Below are 21,984 nucleotides of genomic sequence, written 5' to 3'. Positions count from 1 at the left end.
TACATACTCCATGACACAATGAAAATCCTCAGATCAGTTTAGCTTCATGAAAATTTCAGAAAGGAGATTTTAGACAGCAGGCAGGCATATACCATTAGTTGTACTGCTGCATTGCTTTTTGACCAAGTTTGAGAAACTACAATGTGCTGTTTTATGTGCACATCAAAATGAGAAATGGGGGGGGGGGGGGGGGGGGGTTGAACACATTATATGATACCACCACAAACACTGCCTTTACTGATCAAAGGTTTTTTGGCGGGCATATTAAGCATATATTTTCTCTGTGTATTGTCATGCCACTAATACACCGAAGAAAAGTCATACACAAGACAGAAGAGCTGAGCAGGCATTTTAGTGGGGAAAAGATAAACCGGACACTTGGATACTATATTTGCAAAGACTAAAATAAAAATTGAGCTGTGTTTTTTTTTTTTCTCCTGTACTATTCAGTTGACAATAAAGCTGTATATCTTTTTTGAAGCATACGTTCATCGTTTTATTTTGGAAGTGCATCTCTGATGTCGGTAGTCACCACATTACCACCTATGTCTATGCACAGCCTTATGTAGGGTAAATTCAGCTATATTGGGACAGTTTTTGTAATTCTGTCCCAGTTTACCTGATGTCCCAATATACCTGAATTCACCCTAATATTACGCGGTGTCGTATAGGCTACATTTAAAAAATGTTTTCAGTCATGCGACATTGCTTATAGTTTTCCTCTGGTAGTTGTATAGTTGTGTCGCTTATTTGACATGTTTCCTAGTCCATTGTATTTTCTTTTATAGCCTGAAAGGGCGTGTACATTTGCTGAGAGGTCTAAAGTTGGTCGTCACCACGTTATCGTCTTTATCTATATGTGTGTATATGTTCCAGCGGTCGCCAATAAAACATTTAGAAAGCAAGTAAGTCGCGAGTTCTCCCTGTGGATGATTAATCATCACCCTCCTTGAAACTTTGCAACTATGGCGGCTTTCAGAGGACGGTCGTGTCCTTTGAGAGGAACTTCCAGTGTTTCTGCTCTTTGAGAAACTGATTAACTTTAGTACAGACATCCTTTGCCTCTAAACTCTAGGCTTCAGCACAGTGAAGCAGAGAGAGCAGGAAAACGATGGTTGTGAGTCTTTCTTTTCATTTTCTGTCGCTATTCATTTGGGTATGCTTTTCAAAGTCAGCCACTTACCCACTTTTTCCGTTTTACCGCTGCTCTGACATGTACAGAAATTATGTCAGTTGGGACTAAAGCACATATGAAGTGTAGCATGGAAAATCGGGATCGCTGAGCAGAAAACTGTGGAGATTATGTGTCAGAAAGAAAAAACGTTTTAAAATATGCGTGCATCAGTTTAGCATTTAACACTTGCCATCTTTCATTAAGAAATACGTTCTGTTGGTCTTAAATTCTTTGCCGTCTCTGGACAGTCACAAAGAGGAAGAGAATGTTCCGATAATGTGGGTGTTGGTGCGAATGGTGTGAAGTACGCAGAAGTTGTGTGTGTTGTGAAAACGGTGAAGTTTATAAGTGTTAAATACGTTGAACACTGAATACTGCACAAGCTGTATGTCGAGCCGAAAAATGGAGACAACTATGAATTCATTTAATCTCTCTGCCCAGAAATGTATGAATTTCAAAGTTGGAAATGTTTGGCATTGTATTATACTGACTGTGGTCCTCACTGTTTCAAACAAAAAAGATTTTTCTTCATATTCATTTTATACTCACTGCATTGAATCCCCTCGCCTCCCCAGTGTGATAAAATTCAATATCTTCAGAAAAGCCGCTCCGTACCCACCCTCTCACCCACTTAGCCTGATCCCGTGTCAGTGCTCGAACACACAGACAGACATACAGACAGAGACATGACGAGATATGACAAGAACAGGTGGAAGGACGGACAGGAACTCAACACACAGACAAGACATGATGACACGTGACAAGACCACACTAATAGACGGACAGACCGGCAAACAGACTGACATAACAGGTCATGAAAAAAAAAAAAAAGATAACTTGAATTTAGGATTTTTTTTTTCAGTGGTGTTGTTGGACTTTTAATTCCACACTTCTGCTTGTCTGTTCTCAGGTCAGACCAAACGTTGTGTGGTCAGAGATGAGGCTGGTCTCCTGAAACTGAAGCTTGGTGTGCTGGTCCTTCTCTGGGTCATCTTGGGACCTTCTGTAGCCACATTTAAAGTGCTCAGTGAGTGTATATTTGAAGTAAAATTCTACCTCAAAAAACAATAACTACATGAACAGTTGTCAACACCTATCTCTTTTGCTCAACAAAAACTGTTAGTTATTAAATGCAACATGCCAAGAAAAGATAAAAAAAAAAAATGCTGCATTTCCATATCTCTATGCAACCACAAAGACAAGTAAGGATATTTTACTGCAGTTACCATACGTGCAGATACATTGTTATGACATAACATACATATAAAGACAAGGTCAAACTACTTTGAGATTCTCAGCAGAGACTCAGAGGAGCATACAAGAGCATGAGAGGAGCTGCTAATTTGATATGCTGTATAAACTGTTGTATCTACCAGTTACTTCCTATCACTTATGGTACATATCACAATGTGTTATAGTCATCTCTTTAAGCATCACCCAACACCGACTGGCACCTCTGCTGTTGAGGATGAGCTCCCATACATCTGGGGTTTCTGTCCTGATCTGCCCATCACACCTGCTGTATGTGGTGGAAAAGGACTTCAGAGTGGGTCAGATAGACATTAATAAACATTTATTAAAATGATCTCAAAGGTATTCATTTGATAATGATTACTTTGGTTTGATCAAAGGCAAAATGAATAGCAGTTGTTTTGCATTGCGTCTCAATTCAGACACAACTTCCTCAACCAGTCATGTTGCAATCCATGCTCCATTACCCTTCATATGAACATTTATCGCTGTGATACTTTTCAGAACACTCTTTTCAAGTGGAGTTTTCCATGTTCAGTATTCAAAAGAAGAATAAGAATAGCAAGGGGAAGGTACTACACGCAGGCACATTTATTGTCAAAGACTAAAGAATGAAAACACCAGTTATGATCAGATTGTATATGGGGCAAATCTTGAGTTTGAAACTGTGTCAAAAACAGCAAACTTAATTCAGCAAGAGTCAGGGGGTAATTCAAGTCAACTCTGAGGAGCATTTAACGTAAAGCATATGATTAACATGGTCTAAATTGCACATATCTGCTAATTGGTAGTCAGTATAAAAAATCCAACAATTCAATTTCACCAAGAAAAAAAACATTAGAAATAATTGTGATTCAGCCCATATAACTGATCCAGTCAATATAAACTAATATTCTTTTAACTTATTCAGCTGGTTCATCTGGTCATCCAGTCTGCTCTGTTCTCTGAGTACAGCACAGTCTCCTCACCCTTTGAGTTCACCACAGACAAAGTGCTGATATGTGACGTCACAGACAGAACTGTAAGAGGAAGTTGTAGACTGTACTTAAGCATGAGACACTGGACTGTCCTTGCACTTCTGAGCCATGGAGTCAGAGACGTCACCAGCAGCTGATCTCTATTCTGCTGTTAATTTCAAAAAGAAAACAAAGAAAGAAAGAGTGGAAAAGTCTTCCAATGGTAAGTTCACTTGTCTGTTTTAACTTTATAGAAGAAGGGTATGACTGCTACTCCACAAGACTTAAGCTCTGTTGTATTGAAATGAATCAGCTGATGTGTTTTACTTCATATACAACAAACTGTTGTTTTGATTTAACAAAATAATGCAGAATACCAGGGGTAGTAATAAGTAGGAGATTAGTTCATCTTCATTATAAACTGCTCTGTGTTCTGTGCTGTATAAATCGGTCCCAAAATATATATTACAGCATTTATGAGCATTAGTACTGGTCAAAAGTAGATCTTCATGACAAAAATACCAGTTCATTAACTGTAAGACATAAAAAATTCAACACTGTTTTTGTTCTTTGCCTCCTTTGGTTGTCTGCTACTATAAAACATGGCAGAGCCTTTCAGTAACGGGTGTGGACAGTGTCACATTGGGGTGGAACTGTGTCATTAACAACTTTGGTTCAATTGAGGAACAAAATGAAACCAAACTAGTGCAAGTAACTCCCTCATACGTATTCATTCAGCTGTTAATACAGCACTCTAAGAAACTGCTGTAGAAATACAGCCAAATTCTAACAGAGATGCGCTGTTTTTCCAAAATACCGTGAAATACTGTAAAGTCTGATGCTTTCTCTGAGCCAAAAGCAAGACTGACTGCTAACAGCAGGTTACCCTAAAACTTGATGGAACAATGCAGTGTTTTCTTTTTTACAGTAGTAGAGTAGTGAGCCACATGCAACAACTGACTTTCAATCATTATCTATCCTCCTCTCTAGAAACCAACCAAAAAGTCCATAACATCATACTGAGAAATTAAAATTACATTTGTGAATGTGGTTACCCAGTTTGTGAGATAGGTCTATAACTTATGTTGCGTAAAAGGAGGCTTAACTTTGCGTCTGATTCGCAGCGTGAGCTGACAGATGTGTTCTGAGCAGAGTAGTGGTGTGCAGTTCGCGAACAAGTTGTTCTTTTTGAATGACTCTTTTTAGTGAGTCGTTTGTACCTGTTCACTAGTACAACTGAGTCGTTTTTTGCTTTTTTTTTTATAATTCAGCTGCCCCCAGTCAACTACATGCAATCGGTCGAAAACCTCTGGTATCACCATGCAGTGCGCACGGCAGTGGGCTACTAACAATCAAAGAGCAAGGAAGTGTGGACTAATGCACTCAAAAGAAAGATGTGGTGGTAATGTCCACCTCATAAGAAAACAGACTAGTTACTAAAATGACAAGTGTATATATTTACCCCAGTGAAGCAATTATTTGTAATCTTTTTATTACAAGCAAAAGGATCTGAATCAAGTTAAACTGCTTTGGTGTCTTGACCATCCATAGCTAGGAAGCTCCAGTTTAAAAGCACAAGTTCGAACTCGGTCTGCTGGAGTTCGCAAACCCGACTTTGAAACTTCAAGTTCGAACTCAGACAGCTTAAGTTTAAAAGCACGAGTTCGAATGTAGACAGCTCAAGTTAGACGAACTTAGACGAGTCTACCCGAACTCATGACTTGCATTCAATGGTTCATGCAGCAGAGCAGATGATTCTGCCTGAAGACTTAACTTATGTTCTGGGTCACTCTGTGGAAACTTTTTTTTCAACAATGAAACGATAGTTCTGTGTGTTTGAAAGAAATCAATAAAAAGAGTTTTAAGGACATGAACATTAACCTGATGTGGTGAATAAATATAATATAGTATATATGGGTATTTACAGGAAATATACATTCTACTGTACAGTACTGAAATAACTAAAACAGTACTTCACTGTTGAAAGAAATTCTAGTAGTGACACTGTAAAAACACAGGACAGTGCTGACAACCACAGCTGCCAGTACTTTAGTGTAATTTCACAGGACATTTTCTTAAAGTGAACAGATATCTACATTGTTATGGACTTATGGTTATTTCTATTTGCTCTTTGATCTTTCTTTGAAGCTCAAGAAAGCGATGATGTCACATACTGCGATGTCAGCATTCTCCAGCCATCTCACAGTAAACAGCTGGACAACCCCGATGGTACGTGAGGAGTGTTGTTCTGCTCAGGGCTTATTAAGTGTTGTATCGTTTTCAGATTCCACACACTCATAGCAAACATTGTCGCATTTTTCACAAATCTTAAGCTTTCCTGGTCAGTAGTTTTCAAATCAATTGAATGAGTTAATCCAAGATGCACTGGTGTATGGTAGCTGAAATCAGAGCCGGCCTGACACATAAGTGAACTAAGTGGCTGCATAGGGCCCATGAATTGTCCCACAAGAAAGCTTGATTTTTTTTTTTTTTTTTTTTTTTATATATCAACTGTAATCTTACAAAATCGCAATATTACGTTAATGGACCAGCTAGCCAATACTACTGGTCTAATCAATTCCCGCTGCTTCTGTCAGAGCTGGTGTTATGTTTGTGTACTGTAGCGGGGGTTTACTGCACTTGGATGCAATTACAGTCAGTCAGACTAACGTTACCTCACAGTCCTCTCCTCTGCGTCGATGGAAAAAGCAGCATAAAAGTGATTTCGCAAAATGGACACATCCCTCTGTGTGTCTAAGTCGTTTGATTTTAATTGTACTTGATGTTGTTAATACGGAGTATTAGGGCCATACTGAAGATCAAAGGTTTCGAGAACAAGGTCATAATATTGTGAGAATAATGTTGTAATACTATGACAATAAATTCATAATCTTACAAGAAAAAAGTCATAATGTTACAAGAATAAAGTCGTAATTCTTGGATATGTGTTATTCTAGAGGGGAAATATCAGAAGAACAGCCTGCTACCTGCGTCAAAATGAGGACTGAAACTGTAAATCTGTATTTGCTCAAGAGGAAAAGCCACATTTGTCAAACGTTTAATGATAAGATGATTAAAGTAAGGTTTCCTGTTGACTTAAGGGTGTGGCACTACGTCTGAGACGAACAGCAGTTGCTAGAAGCAGGCTCAGTCTACCATTGACTGTCCCCTTGCCCATTTTGTTGGTTGCTGGTAATATAAAAATTATGTTTTTTTCTCAAAATTTTACAATTTTATACTTGTAATATTATGATTTGTGCTCTTGTAAAAACACGACTCTATTCTCGTAATATTATGAGTTTTTTTCTTGAAATATTATGACTTCATTCTCATGAAATTAAGACTTTATTCTCATAACATTGCGCCTATTTTCTCACTTACGACTTTATTCTCATAATATTATGACCTTATTCTCGAAGTCTCAGAATTTTTTTTTTCCTCATGTGGCCCTAATACTCTATCATAGTTGTTGTGCACTTTTGCACATTGCAAATTTTTTAAGGCTTAAAGCAATTACACTTGCTAACTGGTTTACAGCAAATGCATTGTCTCCTGGTTTAATTTGTTACTTCTCAGTACACCACGTTCAGTATGCCACTTAGTACTGTATCACTTTGAATATTAAAGTGTAAATTAACACCAGACCACTCTTGTCAGTTTGCTACCTTTTAAAATTACAAACCATAGAAGGGTAAAAACATGCCAGGCTGACATTGGTATGATGTAGGCAACACAGCTACAACTAATAAAGTTAATAATGGGTGTGTTAGACTTACAGTCAGCGTGTGAATGATCTAGCATTGACAATAGTCAATAGTATTGGCGGTGCCGAGGTGATGGGGGCCCCCAAATGAAATACTGCTTTGGGCCCCATAAAGGCTTGGGCCAGCCCTGGCTGAAATAACCTCTCTCTTCTTAATGTAAATCGATGGTCATTTGTAGCTTGCGAAAATGTTAATGTTATACATTAAAATTTCCAGAAACAGGATATGGAATCAGATTTTTATTATTTTGACTGTTAGCTCTATGGAGTGCCGTTGAAATGTCCATTGCAATCAAATTTGTTCATAGAGGACGTCCATGCATATAATTCACTTTCAGGAATCGTGTTATTGGGTTTCTACCTTCATATGAGGAAAAATATCACATCAGTCTGCATCCAAATCCAAAATCTGCATTTATATTTTAACCTTTACTTCAGTTGAAGACAACAAGGACCTTACACAACCGAAAGTTGATACTCTCCAGATGAGTCCAGACTATAATCCGCTCTATTTGCACGTGGACTCAATCGAACATATAACAGACTTTGGACCAGGGGCTGGTAAAATAAAGTCCATTTAGGATGCAATCCAACTGATTGCAGACATTTGCGTTCACACATACAGCCCCTCTGATTAGAGCCTAGATTATTTTAGGGTTGCAGTGCATGTGTGAAAGGGGTTAAAAAGAGAGCAACCAAGTACATACAGTGGTGAATGGAGAGAATTGGTTCGAAGAGTAGTTGAAGCAATTTTCCTGCTCTCTGAAAATGTGATGCAAGTTCTGCTATTTCTTAGTTTGAGACCTAAAGCTGTCTCTCTGTGTCAATAAATGGGAAGAATTACCCTGGAAGTTTTGTTCAATGCATAATTATTCCGTAATTGTTCCATTTCTGTTCAGTAATTAATATGACTACTTAATACGCTGAGTTCTCCAAATTGCATTTTCCAGCTTGTGAAAAGGAGGAAGCCATGTACTCAAACATCACAAAAAAAGGTACATGAGAATATTGCAGATAGTCTTTTAGTTTTCTTTACTAGATCTACAAAACTCACATTAGTGGATTTTTCCATTAAAATTTGAAAACACAACTTATATGAATCCATGGCTCATGCACATTCAACATTAATCAGCACGGAAATCCATGTCATTTCTGACATCCAAGTCAAAATGTCTTCATTGTCATTTGTATCTTTCTTTCAAGCTGAAGAAACCAAGAAGAGTACATGCCCTGAAAGCGATGTGGTCCAGCTGAGTGAAAGAAAGCAGCAAAGCTCATTTACTGCTGGTGAGTTGAGTGACCCAGGTAGTGGAGGGGTTTAAGCAATGTCCCAGTTTTCTGAGAGAACGAGGCAAATCATTTTTCCAGCTTCTATCTCTGATCTGTAAATCTCTCTTATGAATGAGAAAGCACAAGGTCCATTTCAAATGTTTTGAAACCACAAGTAATTTTGAACGGAAAATGACTCTGCTATTTTATGGTGAATAAAGTTTTAATTTCACTTTTCCACTTTGAAATTTTCTGATTTCATTCTTTAGCTTTTGAAGATGAAGAGGCCATCTACTCAAACGTCCTAAAACAAGGTAGAGGAGAGTTTGAAAAATTAGCAATTTTCCTAAAGAGGCATCTATAAGTCCTCACTTTGTTCTCTGTGGATGTTCGTGGAAGTAATCTTTCATTTCAGTTTCCCATTATAGCTTTTGAATTTCTGGTAAAGGAGAAAGGAAAATGCCATCCACTGTGTGTTTTCTGATTCATCTCGGTTTTAGCAGATGATCCTGACAATTCCAACCTGCTGGGTGCTGGTGATCTATTGTCCTCTCCTGCCATACATGTCCCATTTGAAACCACACCTGATTCAAAAAAGTCAAACATGGAATCTTCAAGCAAGTCCAAAGACAGCCTACTCTTTTCACTCTGTGTTCTCCTAATGGTCATTGCCATCGCTTTGGGTGTTCTGTGTAAGTAGAAACAAGACAACAATCTATCTGGTAAATGCATTTCCAGCTCATTTTCTTTTGCATCTGCAGGTTTGCTGTACACGACGACGACGATGATGATGATGATGATGATGATGATGATTTCAGAATATTACAATCTGATTTCTTCTCGTTCAGATGGACTGGAGAAGAGGTTCCACAAGGAAACTCATGAGACGTTAGAAAACAACATTACACGTGAGTGAAATAACTTATTAGTGCTTCTGAAAGTTTAAATCCTGAAACATTAAATTTTTTTCGTTGTGGCTCTTTATTCCCCGACTGCACCCAACAGAGCACAGCGTTAATTTTGTAAATTTAAGAGGTGTACAGACAACAGTAGCAGCACACTTCTAAATACAGAAAAAAAAACAGAAATACAACAAAATAAATTAACTGGTACAGTTACTCCACTACAAAGCACACAAGTTTTCTGGGAACATACATCCATGAACAAAATATACTTTTTTTTAAACATTCCTCCGTGAACTCAGTATCAACTTATTAGAAAAGAATCAGAAACTCACTCTCGCCCCGGTGTGCAGCCTGTTCGCTAGCCACTCAACTCTGGAATTAGCACGGCACTCTGTCTCCCCTCTACATTAAACAGGAGCGCATAAAATGAACAAAGCTAACAGAACAAGCCAATATATACAATAAGCAGTAGATGCTTTCTTTCACTAGTACATTCAGTCACCATTTACGCTGCCCGCTGCTTAGGGTTTCCTTCCGCGCGGTGGGGATCTCGCGCAGCCAACCTCTCTAACAGACCTCAGCAACCCTCAGCTCTCTAGTTCTTTCCGCGCTGCTGTGTATGATGCAACACAGGAAGACTGCGCTCTCGCGGGCTTTACTCCGAGCTGTTCTTAAAGTGACAGTACTCACTCCCTACGGTCTAACCACCCCAAGAACAATCTCTCCCCATGTCCACCCGGCTACATATATTATTATTATATTATTATAAAGCCCTCAGTGAGATTTTCAGTGCTGGTCAGTTAAAATGTTTCCAAATGTGCTGAGCAATTTTGCTCTGTTAGCCAACTGATTTTGTGGAAGTTGTCTAGAGTTCATTTTGTAATTTTTGTTTCCTAACACATCAGCATTGTTTGGACATGTCTTAACCTTTACATGAAATGCATAGCATGTGCGCTGGCATGTGTATCAAAAGAGATTAATCAAGATCAGTAAATTCTCCAAAAAGAAGAATTGCCCATACACCGCAAATCCAGAAGGAAGGGATTTAAATTGGAACTTGGAACGCTGTAGATTCCTTCCCCGTTCTGCTCGCTGAAGAAGTCGTATATACTCAGTTTTATAGCCACTCTGACAGCTTTGCTTGAACGTATCCTTCCTGCAGTACCCCTGTATGGTTTACACGCTATTTCATGAAGTTGAGAAATGACCACCACGAGCTTTGTGAACAATGTCTTGGATCCCAGCGGCTTGCCGCTGCTTAGGCGCCAAGCATGTGCCTTCAGTCAATTGTACACGTTCACCAGCTGCCATGTATGTAAACAGGAAGTGTGGAACACTCGATGACGGAGTACAGACTGAGAAGTCGACGGCAGAGAGACGTTACGGCTCAAACACCCGATTTTGTTTGTTTATTTACTCATTTATTTTTAAAATTTTGACGTTGAACTCTCGAGGAATACACTTTTGAAGGTGCGAAGGACGTATTCCAGTTCCGACCACTGCCTTTTAAAATATCACTGTGGTCCATGGCGTTATAATAAGGACGTGTGGTCCCCAGGGAGTGACTCGTTTTTACCCATATATTTGGGTATTCCAGATATTTTATCAGTTTATTTGACTTTCTCTGGGGGATTCGCTTGAGGATGGGGTGGGAAATGTATACATGTGCAATAAATGTGCAATAAATAGAGGAAAGAAATGTAGAACCATAAAAATATAAGAATAAGACCCAAAATGCACTGTGGTGCATTCTGGGTCAGATAATACAGTGTAAGTGCAGCTGATGAGATGTACCAGTGAGGAGGATAGTGGGGGCGAGGTATCTATTGAGTTAGCAGTCTTGCAACAGAGGCACAGATCTCATGGGGGATTGCTGAACCAAAGAAAAAGGCAAAGTCTGTATCGTGGTACAAGCTAATTATCATAGTGCATTCATCATGGTAAGCCTGTTTTATGTTTATTAATTAAGCGTTTATCACACTACTTTGCTTTTTAATCCAACGCCTGTGAATTCTGAGAACGCATCATTCAAGGGACATATTTGTTCATTCATATGTAAGTGGCTCTCTAAACATTGTAATTTGTTTCTCTGATGATAAAGAATTAAGCTTGTGTTCATAAACTGAAACCACTTTCTTTGTTTCCCATTGTCAGGTGCTGATGAGTCAGGAAAGAGTACGATTGCCAAACAGATAAAGTAAAAAGTTCTAATATTACCCCCTTCATTTTTCTCTTTGAACGTACGGCATAACTAATCATTTGTTATCCTGTTACTATCCTGTACTTTGTCTCTGAATTTACTCTGGGATTTCTTTCCCCCTTTCCTAGAATTATCTATGGAGGAGGTTACTCAGAAGAAGAGCGTAAACGGTACAAGGCTGTGGTCCACAGTAACACCATCCAATCCATTACCGCCATTATCCGCGCCATGGGCCGACTCGAGATCGAATTTGAAGATGCAGCACGAGCAGTAAGTTATTTAGGGCTAGAAGAATGACACAATCACGATGATGACAATGGTGGCGTTGGGGGTCATGACTGAAGCAATACGACGAATGGCTCCTGTAGCCGTACCGATGAGGGTGATCGCGTTCGTAGTCATAGTAATGCTTACAAATGGCAGTTGAATCCTGATGGTGGAGATGGTGACAAGTAAAGTAATGCCGGCGGTCATTCTGACTGTGCTGTGAACTCTTCCTCTCAGGATGACACAAGACAGCTGTTTGAAGCGGCCGGCTCAGCGGAGGAGGGCTTTATGTCATCGGAGCTGGCTGGAGTGATTCAGCGACTGTGGAGGGATGGCGGAGTGCAGGCCTGCTTCAGCCGCGCCAGAGAGTACCAGCTCAACGACTCAGCGGCATAGTGAGTTAGTCTCTCAGATTGTCTCTCTCTCTCTCCCTCTCTCTCCCTCTCTCTCTCTCTCTCTCTCTCTCTCTCTCTCTCTCCCTCCCCTAGCATTTTTTCCTGTTTGTAGCAAATGTTTTAGTAACTGCAAACACTTTCACAAACTTTCAAACACTTATTGAGGAGATGTATACCCACAAGCCACCTCCTTTTACCATGATGTTGACATTTGAGCCTTGACTGAGCTTGTCAAGATTTATCCTGTTCTGCCAAAACCTGCAAAACTTTGACTGGAAAAAGCAGATGCCCTTGACTTCAGTAGCTTGAGAGTTTGTGCTACTCTATGCATATCATCAGCGTTTACTTATTGGCAATACATGTTGTGGGAATGAGAGCGTATGGAAACTAACTGAATCTTGCAAGACCGTTTCCATCTGTGAGTCAGGTAATTACCACAAAAAGCCACTGACATATTTATGGGTAATCTTTCATCTCTCTTTTTGTATCATAGCAGTTACTCAGCTCAGGTCTCAGCCGTTGCTAAGCAGTACCTAATCAACACCCAAACCATATTATTTGCATCTGTCATATTTCATAGGTCTTGCTGCTGTGCTTATCCATGTTCTACATGGTGCTGGAAGTTTTTTTTATTAGTTAAGGAAATGGCATCGCTGGCTATTGTGTAATTGTTTGAGTGAGATCGGAGTGGGAGAGGAGCATAAGCCACAAGCTTTTTTGGAGAGAGTTACGCTGTCAGATGCTTCACCGTATTAGCACTGGCCAGAGGAACTGTAATGCTATTACAGCAATGGCTTTTCAAGCCAAATTTACACGTCATTTGCAAAAATAATAATGCACAAGCCAGTCACTGACCACGTTACTGGATTTGTGCAATTTACAAAAAAGATTTGCAGACCCAAAACCTTCATTATGTCAAAACTTATTTCGTAGTTAGAGATTAGAATATATGAGTGGGACTGGGTGAAGTGACCTGAGAGAGAAGGTTTTGACTAACGTGTTTGTGTCTTTCAGTTACCTGAATGATCTGGACAGGATATCTCAGGCCACCTATATTCCCACCCAGCAGGATGTGCTAAAAGCCCGAGTGGAAACCACAGGCGTCGTTGAGACTAACTTCATAGTCAGGGACTATTATCATTTCAAGTGAGAGTCAAAGAGAAATAGGCCGTATTCCCACTCCAGAGGTCCGAATGTAACAGTGACCCATGGAACTGCTCCTACAACGTGACTGTGAATAGAGGCCCTGATTGTGACGTCTGAAGGGCCGGGGGGGGGGGGGGGGGGTATTTTGATCTCTGTGCTAATGCTCTTGGTTTGCATATGTGTGTATTTCAAGGTTAAATCTACATACTTTATATAGCTCACAGAACCAATGTACATGTAGGGAAACCTTTACTTTGAGTATGTTTAATCTGTATTTGTAGATGTGTCACTCTGGCATTTTGTACATTTTTATAGGATGATTGATGTCACAGGTCAGAGGTCAGAAATGAAGAAGTGGATCCACTGCTTTAACGAGACCACGGCGATTATCTTCTGTGTGGCACTGAGTGACTATGACCAGGTCTCGGGAGAGGATGAGGAGATGGTATTATTTAAAAACACTACTAGTCTGTCATAGTCTATAGACATTTTTATACTCCAGTTACTAAAAGAGTACTCCAAGCTTTGTTTTACAGATCATCCTTTGTTATGTCAAAAGCATTTTGCAATGGTCATATAATAGCAATGAAGGCAAGGGGTTTTTGCTGAGGAAAATCTCTAATACGCATTCGTTGATGAACTCACGAAGAATAAGTAAGACGTGTTTATGCAGACTGATATTTCACAAAGCCGTATTTCCTGGTTTGCTAGATTTGGTGTAATGTCAAAAAGCGGAACTGTCAGGGAGGAGGAAGCCTTAACAGTACTCCTGATCAACTGACTTTTCTCAAGATGTGAATGAAGTTCATCTCACATTCAGTGAGAGATTTATGACACATTTTTTCTCATTTAGATGAAGCAGAATAAAATATACTCAATGTGAACTGAGTACAAAGAATATACCTTTGTGTGAAAAACAACCCTTTTTGTATGAAACTAAAGAATTCATTCAAACCACTTATCTTAAAACATAGTATAATCAAAGGAAAAAAGGGGCGAACCTTAAGTTCACCAACGGTGTAACCTTAAAGAACCGGTATGATATCCACCAGCGAATATTATAACCTTGCCATTCTTGTCTCCTCAGAGCCGAATGTACGAAAGCCTGAAATTGTTTGACAGAATCTGCAACCGACGCATGGGCTCCCAGATTCTTCTCTTCCTCAACAAGAAAGATCTGTTTGAAGAGAAGATAAAGAAGACCCCACTCACCGTTTGTTTTCCAGAATATGCAGGTAAAAGATTCACAGGGTTGATCCAGACCAACGGACTTACTTTCATTTTCACATATCACCAGAGGGGATTAGGTTGTACCCCTCAGCCGTTTTTTTTATTTTCCGATCTCATCTGGGGCCCGAGAGAAAAAACAAGTTCGGACAAAAGATCTCTTTTATGAAGATGAAACGGAGAGGTGAAACCGTTTCTCACAGTGTGGCTCCCCTTTTGAAATCATTTGTTCTCGCCTCAATCCCTTGTAAGGTAGGCGTTTGTTTGTTTTTTTGTTTTTTTGGCTAGGATCCAACACGTACGAGGAGGCTGCAGACTACATCCAGCGTCAGTTTGAGAGCCTGAGTAAGAACCGTGACATCTACACCTACTTCACGTGTGCGACGGACACAAAGCACATGCAGTCTGTCTTTAATGCTGTCACTGATGTTGTCCCCCCTTGTAGCGGCTGCAATTTGGACCTTTGTCAATTTTGACCTTGGGCCGAAAGATTAGAGAAGCTGGCTTAGGGCTGAAGTCGCCAGTTTCACACAGCCCCCCCCCCCCCCCCCCCCCCCCCCCCCCCCCCCCCCCCCCCCCCCCCCCCCCCCCTTTGGTGGCGGCAGGGAAAAACTGTGGGCGGGGCGAGTGATGAACAGTTTAGGTGTTGTAACCTGTCAAAGAAAGAAAGCTTTATATTAAGTCAGAGAAGGAGAGTTCTGTTTCTGTTGTAGAGTGTTTAAGAGAAGTATGTAACAAGAGGATGTTTTGAGAACATTCAAAGCATGTATGAAATATTATTGTCAAAGTCTGCTAGAGAACCATGGGAACACGACAGCAAGTTAAACGAACAGGTAAACACAGAATATTGATAACTAATGCCACCACTGTGTGTCTGTGTGTGTTCTCTGCATTTTGGAAATATTTCTAGACTCCTTTTCCTTATTTTGCTAATAAAACACATTTACAATCCACACTGAAGCAGTTTATGTCTTTTTCTTAGTGTTTCACAAGATTTGTTAAATTCATGGTAATGAAACCCTCTTGAGTATGCTCTCCTTAATGTCTTTCATTTGCAGTTTCATATATGTTTCATCTAAGTTGAAGTTACATATTGACCACTTACTCTTTTTCTTGTATCCCAGCAAAAATGTGATGGATGTATGTTTTCACTCTTAGTTTGCTTGGTAAACCACTCTCGCCATTGCATTACTAGGAAGATGAGAAACTAGAATAACGTATGGTACAAGCCTTTGAAGAATGTTCTATCCTCTTCAGAGCCTTTAGCTCCAGGCACCCTCATGTCTCTGAACAGACTGTCACCATGACCAGACTTAAGACAGATATCTCTGTAGAATGTTACTGTAAACTGATACCGGTAGATCCGAAATATACCTAATTCATATTTCTGTCACTCTGTTATTTATGTATTAATTTATTTATTTATTGGCATAATCCTAGGATATTTATAGGATCACTTTCTTGTATTTCTCTACTGTCTATTTGTGAATTAACTGGATAGTTCATTTATTGATTGATTGATCTTGTTGAGACCAATCCTATTGACTAATCTTTAAAAAAAAATCATGTAGAACATGCCGGCTACTTCTTTCCTTCTCTTTATAAATCAATCACCGGTCTGTCTGTTTTAATCGTCCTATAGCGAACCTAAAGAGTACAAACATTACAGACTTACTCTAAGATATAGATACTGATACACTATACTGACTATTAATTTTGATGAATGTCCATTCCTTAAACTTTGGAAAGATTTCTGTTTTAAAATATTGATGGAGAAGGGCAACCCAAGAACAGTTACATTAGGACAGGTCCACAGAAGGTTTCGTAAAGCGGTGACTACATAGTTTAATCTGTAGAGATAAGCTTCAGCTGCTCCTAAAGCTTTCTTTGTGTCAGGGTGGCCGAGTGGTCTAAGGCGCCAGACTCAAGGCTTAATACCATCCAGCAGATAGGTGTTCTGGTCTCCAAGTGGAGGTGTGGGTTCGAATCCCACTTCTGACATCAGAGTCTTATCTTCAAATAAATTTAAATGGACAAACAATTTAGAATTCTGCATCACATCAGAGGTTAATCAAATGTTAAACAGTGCATACAGATGTAAATAAACATCTGTGAACACTTCTGAAATATTCAGATTCAGTGCAAAAAAAAAAAAAAAAAGCTTCGCAAGTCAAAAACGAATAATTTGATAAGAATGGCTGAAGAAGCGTGTCTTGTTTCAGCTGTATGAGATGACGTCTGCTTTACTGTGGCTGAGTGAAATACTGGATCAGAAATGAAGTCTAGGTTTACTTCACTTCTTTTCTTCATTTACACTAAACACCTTGTCTTCCTTAAACCGCTAAATACACAGACTTGGCATTAGTCAAAATTATGAAAACCAAAACCTTTGTAACAACCCCGAATGTGACGACTGTCCCATGTATAGGCTGCTCTGTGGCGGTTGCCAAAGCCAAAAGAGAATTTTCCCCACAATTCCTTGGGCACACAGAAAGAATTATGAGTTTTGGGAACACAAGGGAATGTTGCCACTTTTCCTCCTTATCCTTTGACTCATGCAGAGGTAGGCGTGATAAAATTTACTAAAACACAGACAGACCCTTCACGTAAGAACCGGTTGTGACCTATTCCAACAGAAGGGAGTATAGCCTCCTCCTCACCTGTCCTTGGGCTCATTCAAAAGTACGCATGTAACAGCAATGACTCCCCCTACTGGACATAACTGCAATCAGTAGTAGTAGTAGTAAATGGCTTAAAAATAATAAATAAAAAATATATATATTATGTATTGATGTAAAATTGTGTTGATTTAATTAGACATAAAAGGAAACCTTACAAAGGAAGGGGAAAGTGTAATGCAGAGAAGAAAAATATGATTCATCAAGTCTCTTGTGAGTTTACAGATCTTGTCCTTTTTCATCATTATCGTGTATGATAAGCTTGGTAACAAAGAACAATCAGTACCATGTGTCTCTTTAATTGGTAACAATACTGTCACGTTGCTAATGGTAACAAATGATCCTACATTTGTAGTGAAATCTGAATTCCAAAGACTACCTGCAATTCTTTGTGAGTAGACAAAAAAAATCTTAAATTAATGCACACAGCATCTGAACAAATATTAATCTATGAATTGTTACTTTATACTCATCTACTCTACAGATGCACTGAAGATGATAGAGGAGATACAGAGGAACTTTACTGATGAAAACATAGACATGATAAACACACTTAACAGTAAGTGATGCCTCCCCCTACTGGAGATTGCTGTTAAATGAAAAAAAAGAAAGAAAAAAGAAAAAAAAAAAGACAAACCTGACCAATAAGCATAACAGCAGGTGATGTGTGCAATTATCATCTACTAGAACAGTGAAGAATTTGAGTCAGCTGATGCTGATGCTGACTCAGACTGCGGAATCTCTTACCATCTTCCGCAGGAAACTGAAAACCCACCTCTTTAGAACCCACCTGTCCCCCAATGCCTAACCTCCCTTTCCTAAAAAAACAAACAAACAAACAAAAAAAAACCCTTTGTCTTGTATCTGCGTTTGTCAAAGTATTCCAGGGGCGCAATACGAAGGGGCAATTTTACGCTCGGTCTTATTGTGATCTCTGCTCACAAGGTATTAGAAATCTGACTCTGACTGATGCACTGATTGTAAGTCGCTTTGGTAAAAAGCGTCTGCCAAATAACTAAATTGTAAATTGTAAATTGATACATCCGAATTCACAGCAAGCGCTGTCCTATCATTGACAGTATGCTGTTGTTTGAATGTAAAACAAAACAATACAAACTGAAATGACAACATGCTTTTATAAACTGTAGGATTTGTAGCCTGATTTAATGAACCGTTATATGATGTCATATTTTCTGCTTTCCAGAAATGGACGAAACCCATAAAAGTCTTGCAGGTGAGTCTTTATTTATTTATTTATTTATTTACTTAAAAAGCGCTTTAGAAAACAATGAATCTAAACTCAAAAGATCACCTTCTTTTTTCTCTAATATGTATTAAGTCATTTTTTACAAGGAAACATGAGAGTCCATAAGCAATGACACACTGAAAAATGCCCCCTTATCCCAAAAGGCATCATGAGTGACACACATAACTGACTTATTATTTCCAGTCCCCAAGAATGCATATGCTATGAATGACTTGTCAAAGTACATACTCCATGACACAATGAAAATCCTCAGATCAGTTTAGCTTCATGAAAATTTCAGAAAGGAGATTTTAGACAGCAGGCAGGCATATAAGGTTAGTTGTACTGCTGCATTGTTGTTTGACCAAGTTTGAGAAACTACAATGTGCTGTTTTATGTGCACATCAAAATGAGAAATTACATGATACCACCACAAACACTGCCTTTATTGATCAAAGGTTTTTTGGGGGGCATATTAAGCATATATTTTCTCTGTGTATTGTCATGCCACTAATACACAGAAAAAAGTCATACACAAGACAGAAGAGCTGAGCAGGCACTTTAATGGGGAAAAGATAAACCTGACACTTTAGCAGAATGCTAGCGTTTCACAGGCAAAATAACCTTCCCTGTAAGGAACATGAAAGGACCCTAGTGTTTTTTCACTTCAGTTCTAATATACAATGGATACTGTATTTGCAAAGACTAAAATAAAAATTGAGCTGTTTTTTTTTTTGTTTTGTTTTGTTTTGTTTTTTTTAAGCAGGTGTAAATAATTGTTTCAACCGTTTAGCTTCATTCACTCCTATTTATTGAAGACGCTCTCGTGAGTGCCCTCTAGGTGAATTGCAGCCAACAGCGGTACAGGGGCATTAATAGGAAGTGGACAAACTCCTCATAGAAGGGCTCTGGTATCACTTGGAAACACCGCCTGCTTCAATTCAGTGTTTTCGAAAACATAATCTCCATTTTAAGCCATATCACAAAATACAGTTAGTTGGGCCAACACTTCTGGTACATAGTGAGATCGTTCTTGAAGGTTTTAAATCAATGTACGTATTTCCCACGAATGTTTAAATTCAAATTAACGAAATGTGCGATGCGGCGTTTTATTCGTAGATTCGAACATTGCATCAGTTAAACCGTAGTCATCTCATATACTGTTCAGTTGACAATAAAGCTGTATATCTTTTTTGAAGCGTAAGTTCATCGTTTTATTTTGGAAGTGCATCTCTGATGTCGGTAGTCACCACATTACCACCTATGTCTAAGCACAGCCTTATGTAATATTTAGCGGTGACGTACAGGCGACATTTAAAAATTTGTTTTCAATCATGCGACATTGCTTATAGTTTTCCTCTGGTAGTTGTATAGTTGTGTCGCTTATTTGACATGTTTCCTAGTCCATTGTATTTTCTTTTATAGCCTAAAAGGGCATGCACATTTGCTGAGAGGTCTAAAGTTGGTTGTCACCACGTTATCGTCTATATCTATATGTGTGTATATGTTCCAGCGGTCGCCAATAAACATTTAAAAAGCAAGTAAGTCGCGAGTTCTCCCTCTGTATGATTAATCATCATCCCCCTTGCAACTTCGCAACTATGGCGGCTTTCAGAGGACGGTCGTGTTCTGTTAGAGGAACTTCCAAAGTTTCTGTTCTTTGAGAAACTGATTAACTTTTGTACAGACATCCTTTGCCTCTAAACTCAAGGCTTCAGCACAGTGAAGTAGAGAGAGCAGGAAGACGATGGCTGTGAGTCTTTCTTTTCATTTTCTGTCGCTATTCATTTGGGTATGCTTTTCAAAGTCAGCCACGTACCCACTTGTTCCGTTTTACCGCTGCTCTGACATGTACAGAAATTATGTCAGTTAGGACTAAAGCACACATGAAGTGTAGCATGGAAAATCGGGATCGATGAGCAGAAAACTGTGGAGATTATGTGTCAGAAAAAAAAGTTTTAAAATATGCGTGCATCAGTTTAACATTTAACACTTGCCATCTTTCATTAAGGAATACGTTCTGTTGGTCTTAAATTCTTTGCCGTCTCTGGACAGTCACAAAGAGGAAGAGAATGTTCCGATAATGTGGGTGTTGGTGCGAATGGTGTGAAGTACGCAGAAGTTGTGTGTGTTGTGAAAACGGTGAAGTTTATAAGTGTTAAATACGTTGAACACTGAATACTGCACAAGCTGTATGTCGAGCCGGAAAATGGAGACAACTATGAATTCATTTAATCTCTCTGCCCAGAAATGTATGAATTTCAAACTTGGAAATGTTTGGCATTGGATTATACTGACTGTGGTCCTCACTGTTTCAAATAAAAAATATTTTTCTTCATATTCATTTTATACTCACTGCATTGAATCCCCTCGCCTCCCCAGTGTGATACAATTCAATATCTTCAGTAAAGCCGCTCCGTACCCACCCTCTCACCCACTTAGCCTGATCCCGTGTCAGTGCTCGAACACACAGACAGACATACAGACAGAGACATGACGAGATATGACAAGAACAGGTGGAAGGACGGACAGGAACTCAACACACAGACAAGACATGATGACACGTGACAAGACCACACTAATAGACGGACAGACCGGCAAACAGACTGACATAACAGGTCATGAAAAAAAAAAAAAAAAAAGATAACTTGAATTTAGGATTTTTTTTTTCAGTGGTGTTGTTGGACTTTTAGTTCCACACTTCTGCTTGTCTGTTCTCAGGTCAGACCAAACGTTGTGTGTCAGAGATGAGGCTGGTCGTCTGAAACTGAAGCTTGGTGTGCTGGTTGTTCTCTGTGTCATCTTGGGACCTTTTGTAGTCACATTTAAAGTGCTCAGTGAGTGTATATTAGAAGTAAAATTCTACCTCAAAAAACAATAACTACATGAACAGTTGTCAACACCTATCTCTTTTGCTCAACACAAACTGTTAATTATTAAATACAACATGCCAAGAAAAGATTAAAAAAAAAATGCTGCATTTCCATATCTCTATGCAACCACAAAGACAAGTAAGGATATTTTACTGCAGTTACCATACGTGCAGATACATTGTTATGACATAACATACATATAAAGACAAGGTCAAACTACTTTCAGATTCTCAGCAGAGACTCAGAGGAGCATGCAAGAGCATGAGAGGAGCTACTAATTTGATATGCTGTATAAACTGTTGTATCTACCAGTTACTTCCTATCACTTATGGTACATATCACAATGTGTTATAGTCATTTCTTTAAGCATCACCCAACACCGACTGGCACCTCTGCTGGTGAGGATGAGCTCCCATCTGCATCTGGGGTTTCTGTCCCGATCTGCCCATCACACCTGCTGTATGTGGTGGAAAAGGACTTCAGCGTGGGTCAGATAGACATTAATAAACATTTATTAAAATGATCTCAAAGGTATTCATTTGATAATGATTACTTTGGTTTGATAAAAGGCAAAATGAAAAGCAGTTGTTTTGCATTGCGTCTCAATTCAGACACAACTTCCTCAACCAGTCGT

At 39.2% G+C, this 21,984-nt stretch overlaps 1 protein-coding gene and 1 non-coding gene across 2 annotated transcripts; both read left to right on the top strand.

The window, feature by feature from the left end:
• The first annotated feature begins 1,924 nt into the window (after nucleotides 1–1,924).
• Nucleotides 1,925–15,029, top strand: LOC115816376 (guanine nucleotide-binding protein G(i) subunit alpha-1-like). The gene is made up of 11 exons (XM_030779333.1): nucleotides 1,925–1,985; nucleotides 2,085–2,201; nucleotides 5,530–5,610; nucleotides 7,483–7,497; nucleotides 11,473–11,515; nucleotides 11,647–11,788; nucleotides 12,023–12,180; nucleotides 13,195–13,326; nucleotides 13,642–13,771; nucleotides 14,414–14,561; nucleotides 14,842–15,029. Exons 1-11 carry the CDS (start codon nucleotides 1,925–1,927, stop codon nucleotides 15,027–15,029), a joined length of 1,215 nt encoding a protein of 404 aa, XP_030635193.1.
• Nucleotides 15,030–16,444: 1,415 nt separating this feature from the next.
• trnal-caa (transfer RNA leucine (anticodon CAA)) lies at nucleotides 16,445–16,554 on the top strand. Its single transcript has 2 exons — nucleotides 16,445–16,482; nucleotides 16,509–16,554. It is a non-coding gene; the product is annotated as a tRNA-Leu (tRNA).
• The last annotated feature ends 5,430 nt before the right edge of the window (nucleotides 16,555–21,984 follow it).

Source organism: Chanos chanos, chromosome 7 (genome assembly GCF_902362185.1).
Source record: "Chanos chanos chromosome 7, fChaCha1.1, whole genome shotgun sequence".
Lineage (NCBI taxonomy): Eukaryota > Metazoa > Chordata > Actinopteri > Gonorynchiformes > Chanidae > Chanos > Chanos chanos.
This window is presented reverse-complemented; position numbering and strand designations above follow the sequence as displayed.